Source organism: Microtus pennsylvanicus, unplaced genomic scaffold (genome assembly GCF_037038515.1).
Source record: "Microtus pennsylvanicus isolate mMicPen1 unplaced genomic scaffold, mMicPen1.hap1 Scaffold_90, whole genome shotgun sequence".
Classification (NCBI taxonomy): domain Eukaryota; kingdom Metazoa; phylum Chordata; class Mammalia; order Rodentia; family Cricetidae; genus Microtus; species Microtus pennsylvanicus.
In genome coordinates this window covers 19,633-28,525 of record NW_027461023.1, presented here as the reverse complement: position 1 = coordinate 28,525, position 8,893 = coordinate 19,633, and the positions used below count along the sequence as shown (strand labels likewise).

The 8,893-nt window shown below is 45.1% G+C and overlaps 1 protein-coding gene across 3 annotated transcripts; it reads right to left on the bottom strand.

Moving 5' to 3' along the window:
- Positions 1 to 2,193: 2,193 nt before the first annotated feature.
- Positions 2,194 to 8,374, bottom strand: LOC142842439 (protein EOLA1). 3 transcript variants are annotated; one of them, XM_075959159.1, is made up of 4 exons: positions 8,195 to 8,374; positions 7,785 to 7,920; positions 3,546 to 3,818; positions 2,194 to 2,760 (listed from the first exon to the last, which is right to left on the bottom strand). In XM_075959159.1, exons 3-4 carry the CDS (start codon positions 3,796 to 3,798, stop codon positions 2,501 to 2,503), a joined length of 513 nt encoding a protein of 170 aa, XP_075815274.1. In that variant the 5' UTR covers positions 3,799 to 3,818; positions 7,785 to 7,920; positions 8,195 to 8,374; the 3' UTR covers positions 2,194 to 2,500. The 3 variants fall into 3 exon arrangements, with proteins under 3 accessions (XP_075815274.1, XP_075815275.1, XP_075815273.1); XM_075959160.1 differs by lacking the exon at positions 7,785 to 7,920; XM_075959158.1 differs by lacking the exon at positions 8,195 to 8,374 and having other exon boundaries at positions 7,785 to 8,033.
- Positions 8,375 to 8,893: the final 519 nt, after the last annotated feature.

Genomic DNA, 8,893 nt, shown 5'->3' with positions numbered 1-8,893 from the left:
AAGTGGTGGGAGCCATTTTTGGTGGTTTTTATAACAGTATCATCAAACAAGGAAATTTTTCTTTTTTTCTGTAACATCATGATGCAAAAGAAATTTAAACACTGGCATCACATTTTGTTTTTAGGATCTTTTTATCCCTATTTTTTGACTTTTTATTTTTTCCTTTTGTTCTCTTCCCCCAAGTCTATTGTGGAAAAGACTCAGCAGAAATACGAGGCTGTTGAACTACAATTAAATCAGTTTTAGTCTGTGGATCTGTTAAATCTAATTTCATAGTGCAAATCCATTAATAGGGAACTTATTTGGGCTTCATAGGTTTTTAAATTTTTTACCTACATGTTCACATGTGTTTAAATTTACAGGAAATTTGTCAGAGAAACAAGGGCAGATTTTTAGAATGAAAATAAAAACATTTTGAAGTGCTTTAGCAATTCATTCTAAGAACTGAAGAAAAAGCAAACAAAGCATCTCAAGGGGAAAAAGTGCTCTTTAAAATTTAGCTGCCCCATGTTTTACTTCTCTTATTTCAGGCAGTTTTTCTACCATGATGTGAGTGTGTATGCATGTTAATATATATAATATATTTATATACATATATCATGAGTTTCACTGATTATATTGTGTATAATTGTATATCATATCATATACTATATATAATATATAATGAATATTGCTGACTATATATATATATAATGTCTTTCTCTTGTACTCAGGAATCCTTGCTCATGTACAAGTTTGACCTGAACCAGCAGGTTCATTTTTCACTGACTAGATCCCAAGGGGAAGGCAAAGTGTAAATCTAATTAATCTTATCAATAAAAACAGGAGTCAGAAATCAGTGTAAACACCTGAAAGATCAGAGAAGCAGAGGAGCAGCCACAGTCCCTTCCTACTGTAAGATACAGCACAAGAGAGACCTTGGTGGGTCCCTGTAGTGGCATTTCATTTGTATTTTAGTTAATAAAACTTGTCTTAGGATCAGAAAAGTAAAACAGCTCCACTGTTCAGCCTTACAGACCCTTTCCACTCTGCCATCTTGTGCACGTGAAAAGAGCAACATCCCTTTAAGTGCCCCAGACAACTGTCCACTTTAGGAGACAAGTGGTCCACCAGAAAAGGCTGCATCTGAGAATAAGAGAGTCCCCATTGGCCACTCTTAATATGGAAGGACTGAGCATGTGCACAGTAGCTCCTCAGGGTACCTCAGATATGCGTGTGTGACATCTCTATACAACACTTGCCATTCTATCCTGAAAGCTGCCCTCTCTGCTGTATCCTTAAGCCAGTTGATTGGGGAGGAAGAGGAGGATGAGGAAGAAGAGGAGGAGGAGGAAGAAGGGGGAAGAAAAGGAGGGGGAGGGAGATAATGAGGAGGAGGAAAAGGAGGAGGACTACTCAGAAAACACGTGTATAATCTGTGTACTGTTTAATAACCAAAAAAATCCATGAACTCGCAGGCCAAAAAGGACTGAGAAAAATCAGCTTTGTTTTTTTTTCCCCTGGAAATGAACCAATTTTAGTTCTTACTAAATACAGATCTTGTGGTGGTAAATTAAAATCCTAAATGTGCGCCTAGAATTTATGTGCTATCTAACCATCTGTATAGATTCTGTGTCCTTGTCTTCCTCACCCTAGGGTTCACCTTGCCCTCTCATGAGAAGCAGCTGCATTTTTATAACAGACAAAACGGGTATGGCTTATATCAGAGTAACTTCATACTAGTTAGGTATCTCAAATCAGGAGACTGTGTTCTCTCAGGTCCCCAATCCCAGTCAATGTTACCATGAACTTTCTGATGTCCAACTCTGGCTGTCAGTTTGCCAAAGGATAACTAATATTTCTTGGAACTCAATGATACATAGTTCACATAGCAAGTAGGGCATTTGCTTAAAATTTTGCTACAAGATAAAAACTACCACATAACACTTAAACTTCATGCTACCCGAGTAATATTTAGGATTCTCTAGGTAAAAAGTAGCTGAGTGACACCCATTCTTTACTGCCTGAGGGAAACTCTCCACAGAACAAGAGCAAGGATGGGCCACTGCTGATTTTCTCTTCATCACAGATTTCTCAGTGCATTGGTCTTGATTCCAGACTTGTGACATGGTCCCTGCATGTTGTTTATATGCTGCATGGGGTTTGACTATAATAAAGACATGGGGAAAAAGGGCAAAGGGAGTCCAGACACTAAACACTTATCATCAACACATTTATTTATGCATTCCAGAAAACAGTAGGACTAAGGTGAACGTCAGCAAAAAGCCATTTCGTGGCAGTTTTCCTTTTCCCTAAGGCCAAGGTTCTTGAAGCTTTGTGGGTTCACTGCCAGAGCCACCGCAGGAGGGATTTCCTCACTTCTATCCCCTTTCTTGACGGCACAGCAGCCTGGGTCTGGCAACAGCACAGAGTGGGATGTAGCCTGCATGGCAGCAGGGGCTTAGAGTCCCCCTGATATTTAGAGGTTTATGCTCTGATGGACTAATGATAGGGCCATTATTTAGTTTTCCTGACACTGTTCTGCAGAGCATTCACTGCTCCAACCCTTCCCCAAAGGGATCAGGTGCTCTGGGATGTCCACCTGGAATACATCTTTCCCCCCTTTTCTAGGTATGGGCTCTAGCAACCATCTGGGGTTTGAAATCGGAGTCAGGTACTTCTGCTGCACATTGGTTAGCACAGCTTGGGTTTCCAGTTCAACAACCTCATCAGCAGCTAAGGTTTCTGGACACTGCAAAGTCTCTCCAATGTCAACAAGTCCTGGGAACAAAGAAACATACAGATGTATTCTCTTCTATCCAGCAAGGTTATGGTTCTGACAGCAGGGTCTCTACAGTGTCATTTGATGGGGTATAACATCACCAAATGACAGGAAATAGGAACTGTTCTTGTTGAATACTGGTGACAAAACCAATTGAACTAAGGAACCCTGGGTGAGGCAGCCACAGGCATCAAGGAAAAGGAGAGTGGCTTGTCCTCTGTGCCTCCTGTTTTAAGTGAAAGTCAGATTCTAGCATACTGTGAAGGCTGGCGTTGATCTACTAAAAGAGCATCAGCCCCAGCCAGGAAGCCTACCATCAATAAGATTCCTAATTAGGTCACCAGGAGACTGAATTAGATGTTGATTGCTGTCTTACCCAGGGTCCTTGTGACAGGCATTAGAAGTCAGGAAAGCACCCTTACTCTAGACAGCACACCACTTTTTTAACGCCTATGCTGAACTGTCATAGGCAATGCCTTTTGCATATATTCATGCTCAAATAATCCAATACTACAAACAGGTACTGACTTGAAACAGGCTTTCAGGTCACAACATAAACAGGATCTGACACCCAGAATCAAGAGTCTGTGAGTCTGTGGAACTCACGTGAGTCTGTGGAACCCAGGCCTATGTACACCCACCTAGTTACTCCAGCAGCTCTTAAGACAGGCTGCTTAGAAACTTTAGCCCATACCCTCTAGCTAAAAGCAAAACAGAGTGTGTTTTGAATTATTTTGAATCCTGTATCAATTGTCTACTTCATATTTGGTACATCCTCACTTACCAGCAATCACACCTCGGCCATATTTTTCTCCTTCCTGTAGTAAGGTCTGAATCTGCACCAGGGTCATTCCCAACCTCTCTACCAGCACCTGCTGCCAGGCATCATCTTCCCAGTCCCTGTGAGCAATATGGATGGCGATGGTACATTTCTGATGGTTCCTCAACAAGGGACGCCAACGAGTCTCAAGAGTCTTGACTCCATTTAAGATTAAACCAGCATAGGGCTGCCGGAAGGAGAGGCAGGGAAACTTCATTTTCCTCAGAGTCTTTGCACCTAAACACAGAAGCACATCACAGCTCAGCTCTCCAGGCTCATGTTCATGAGGCCTCACCTTCCCCAAAGGCTTCCCATGTGTCCTGAAATGCCATTGAACTTGACATGCTTCCTGTTACAAGTTAATGGTGCCCTGCTCAATGCCAGGCCCAATGCCAATGGTTGCAATTAGGATGATGCATGGTCCATGTAGTCTTGGGGAGCTCACAGAATAGGATGGAGATAGCTAGAGGAAGGTACCATAAGAATAGCGTGATCAGTGCTGACAGAGGTCACTGAGCTCTAGGGAAACACAAAGGAGGGAAGGCCATCTTGACCTAGTCAGGCTTCACATCTGAGTAGGCTGGCTTTTTAGCAGAGAGGGACAGTCTAAGCTTTTGTCTTTTTCTTTCTCTCTATGTCACTGTACAATACTCTTTGATTCCTGGTCCTGTCATTATAGGTCATATAGGACTGAAACTGTCCAGTTCCAATCAGAGTTACTGAACACCAATCCTTGAAATGGAAACTAGATTTACTTTTGGGATTCCCTTTGAACTCAAGTAGCCTCATCTATGTCTTCTCCTGGGTCCTGTGGGTGTCATGCTTCTCAAGCAGTTTGTTGCACCCCATGACCGGAGCCTAAGGAAACAAATGATGACACGAGGCACTAGGGTACCAATCCTCATACACTTTCTATGTTCCAGTTACTAGGTGATCAGAATCTTTGGATAGTGAATCACATCTTCAAAGGACGCAGCAGAGTCAGTATGACTATTAAGACCCTAGTATAGCCAAGGGGACAAAGATGCTGAGTGAGAAAGCAATGGCCTAGGGTGGCAGTAACCTGATTTTGCACACCTCCTATCCAGTTCCTTGCAGTCGTGTGTGTCCCTTGGGAGAGACACACTGTGCCTTAGAAACTGATAGGGTCGTGCTGACAGAGCCAGGGACATGAGGTCAGAACCTCTGCTCAGTCTTAGCATACCACCCAGTTTCCATTTGCATGAAGTGCCAAGAATACATTTTCTGTGGATAGAGCCAAGGGTGACCATTTTCAATATCGTGGCAGCAGCCAAAACAGGGGCACTGAGCACAGGGCTCCATCCTGGCTCTGCTGTCTACGCATGAACTGCCCCCCCCACTCCATTCTGGTTTTGGCCTTTCTGACCTTTTTAAAGTATATTACCGTAGTCTCATGGGCCTCCATCAGTTACACGACATGGCCCTTCCAGGATAAAGGCAGTGTGCCAGGCATCCCTTTCTCCCATCATATTTCAGCTTGTCGAGGCTGGCAGCACTAACAGTCCTACTTAGTTTTAACTATCAACGTGACGTAGCCTAGACTCACCTCAGAAGGGACTGTCCAGATAAGATTGGCCAGTGTGGACATCTGTGCGGGGAGTTTTAAATATTAATTATTGTAGGAGGGTCCAGCCTACTGTGGGCAGTAGCACATCAAGGAATGTGATCTTGGGCTATACATGAAGCTAGCTAAGCCTGAGTCTATAGGCAGGCAATCAAACAGCATGCCTTCTTGCTTTCTGTTCCTTGCCTGGGAGTGAGCTCCTTGGTCACTACGCTGAATAGTATACAGGTCTGGCTTCAAGTTTCTCTCTTAAATTCCTGCCCTGACTTCCTCCAATGACAGGCTGCAATCTGTAAAGTAATTTTTTTTTCTACATCGGATTGGCCTGTGGAAGAATGTCTAGATTATTAATCCCCAGGCAGGTGGCCCTGAGCTGTACAAGAAAGCTAGCTAAACATGCGCCTGTGAGCGAGCCAGAAAGCAGTGCTCTGCCTTTTACATTCCTGTCTTGACTTCCCTCAATGATGCACTGTGACTTGGAAATACAAGTCAAATAATGCTACTCCCCCCACAGAAGTTTTTTGTCAATATTTTATCACAACCAACAAAAATCAAAGTATAACATTTTCCTATATTGCTTTTGGCCATGGTGTTTGTCACTGCAACAAAGTGAAACTAAAACATTTCCCAAGTCAGTTCTGTGTCACTCAGGACCAGCCTATGGCACTCATTCTAGGTCCTAGGATCTAGAGCGTCTGTCCCGCCAGCATGCTCTTGCTCGGCATCACTGTCTGCACACCTCTTTTACCACACAAAGGAAGTCTCTTCTGCGAGGCACTCATGCCTTCAGGCTTAACCTACCTCTTTAAAAATTGTTTGCTAGATTTTAATGTTCTGTTCTAATTCAGAATTTTATAAACAACAAAGGATATCTTCTTATTACTTATGATTGAACAGGCATGACAAAAATAATAAACACATCTTTCTCCATAAGATTCATGCCATGACAATGTATAAATATTTTCCACATTTTAAAATTAATTTATTTTTAAAAGTATCTTTTCTCATTTTACATACCAATCCCAGTTCTGACTCCCTTCCCTCCTTCCACTCCCTCCATCTTTCCCTCCCATTTCACCCCCATCCATTCCTCAGAGAGGGTAAGGCTTCCCATGGGATGTCAACAAAGTCTAGCATATTGCTTTGAGGCAGGATGCAAGCCCTCCCTACTATATCTAGGCTGAGCAAGGTATCCCTCCAAAGAGCATGCTATCCTACCTTCTTTACACAGCACTCACAGCAAAAATCTCACAAGACTGCTGCACACACAAGTCTCTGACCTCCCTTCCTTTCATGCTCCATCCCCCGACATGCCTCACAAACCTGGTTTTATAGGAAGAACAACTGGCCTACGGCAACTCTGCCTTCACAACACTTAATACCTCAGCATCCCCGGTTGCTCCCTTTCCATGCTCGCTGGCCTGCTCAAGCTCCTATGACTTGGCCCACACCTTCTTACTCAGGTGACTGATCCAGGCTGTTGGACTTGGGAATTCAACTTCTATGAACCCAAATCCACTGGCTTCCCCTTTGTAAGTGCGGTCATAGTCTGCCCTATTTTTGTTGCCTAAATGTAGTAGTAGCTCCTATGCTTTCTCTTTCCTCCTCCCACCACCTGGTATACAGCAGTACTTGCCTATGAATGCTTCCCTCAACATCTTCCCTTATCTTCACAGCCACCATCCTATCAGGCCCCCACCATCCACTGCCTCTCCAAGCACTAGTTTTTGGAGATTCTGGGCTGTGAACCTTGCCTGCTGCCCTCTACTATCCACACTGCACTTAGAATGACCTTGGTATTGGGGTCAGCAGATCACCTCATGCTTTGGCTGAAACCTGCCAAGGGCTCCTGTCCCACCCAGCCCAGACTCCACCCACTTCAGTAGGCCCCTCAGGGTCTCTTGGAATCTGGCTGCCCACCCCAGACATTTCCTCTTTCCCCACTTCATTCACTGTCCTGCAGTGAAACCAGCTGAGTGCCCTTCTTCAGGGCAATGCAGACAAGCCTGCTCTGAAGATGAAGGAGTTGCCTGCTTTCCCTTGTCTTTGCTTCTCCACTTGCACAAGCAGAAGGCAGATAAAGAGAAAACAGCAAGTAAAAGATAGTTATATTGGCTACTGGCAGCAAGTTTTAGAGATAAGAATTAAAGCTGACCTAATTCTTTGAGTGAGAAGCAAGCTGACACATGCTTCTCACTCAAAGATTGGTTCAAAGTCCCTTTCTGGCTGGGACAGGGACACCTGATGTAGAAAGTTAATTCTGCAAGTGGTTCCCATTATTGATCCAAGCACGCACGATCTAACAGGAGAAAAATAATGCCACACAGAATGTGGTTGCATGGAAATGTTCAGGTATACCGAATACCAGTGTTTTCAGTCTAAAAGTAAGGAGGGTCCGGGGCCTGTGGAGTAGCATGGTGTTCATCCGCCTGCATCCACACTTCGGAGAGACAGTGAGATGCTGCCAAAATGAAGCAGGCAGAGACCAACCAGCTTCGAGCTATACCAGCCTCGTGGGATGGCCCTGCATGGGTAACAAGTTGCACAGTGGGGGAAGCCAGAGCCTGGGGTACCTTCAGTAGGGATGGGGAAAGCTCACAGACTGACTCAGAGGTTACCTGTCCTTTGCTGTGGGTCTCTTCAGTGTTACTGCTTAGCATTCAGCAGACTCGAGTTTACAGCAGTCTTCCGCCTTTCAGCGTTCCCGGAGGCCTCCAGTACCAAAGACGCCTAAGCTTGGGTGGCTAACATTGGCTTGAAAGGAAGGAAAACATTTGGCTGGTGCCGTCCAGTGTTCTGGGACTTTTTAACTCTAACTGCTTTAAACAGAGGAACGCTCGCAGAGACGAATCCACATCCTGTGCACATAATCTTGCGAAAGCACGCACACCACGTCCTTCAACGTGCTTAAACATTCGCAGCCAATTAGAACTACAGATACCATTCATGCATCAAGGATAGGAGGGCATGGACTTACGTAATTGAGCAGTAAGACACACTGAATGCTAGGATATGTTGTAGGACTTACCGGTTTCTTAAAGCAATCTGGCAGATAAAGCTGGGTCAGGGGCTGTAGTAGGCGGCTGAGAAAGGAAAGAAGTGAGAAAAGGAACCAGATATTTAGTCAGATGGGTCTGCAGAGACATTCGGAAGTAGGAACAGTGTGCCCTGGTGCAGCGTGGGAACTGTGACGGGAGAGGCTTGTTGAGGAGGGGCTTGGAATGAGTCCAGGGAAGAGCTGTGAGTTCTGAGGTTAGGCATTGGTCTGGAGCGGGGCGGGGCGGGCGGGGCGGGCGGGGCTGGGCTGGGCTGGGCTGGGCTGTGAGTACCAGATAGGAGTTGGGAATGGGAGTTTCTACACCACAGAATCCCTTGGGAACAGACGGATTTGCCAATGCTTGTAGTCTGGGCCAGGCAGTGATCCGAGTTGGGCGGGATTGTGAGTACTGTTCTGCTTGGGTGAGGCTACCGGGGTACTGGATCCCAATTTAATTTGGCCCAGATCTGCTAAAGGAGAAGGGAAGGGCTGTGCGTATTGAAATGGCAGTGGTAGCCAGACTGAATATTTAGCAAGGTGGGCAGGACCTCAAAGTACCAGCCAGTGAGCGGTGAGATAGGTTGACGGAGCTGAGCTTTGGATCCTGGCAAGTGAGATGAAGGGCTACAGGAGGGGAAGAGGAGGGAATGGCTGTGCTTGCTGAATTAGGAGTGGTGGGTGGGGCTGTGT

What these genes read in the sequence shown, in the direction of transcription:
- LOC142842439 (XM_075959159.1), bottom strand. Translation starts at nt 3,798, where the DNA reads ATGAAGTTTCCCTGCCTCTCCTTCCGGCAGCCCTATGCTGGTTTAATC. An exon ending in TGGCCGAGGTGTGATTGCTG is followed by an intron (nt 2,761 to 3,545) that starts GTAAGTGAGGAT and finishes CTTTGTTCCCAG; the next exon opens with GACTTGTTGACATTGGAGAG.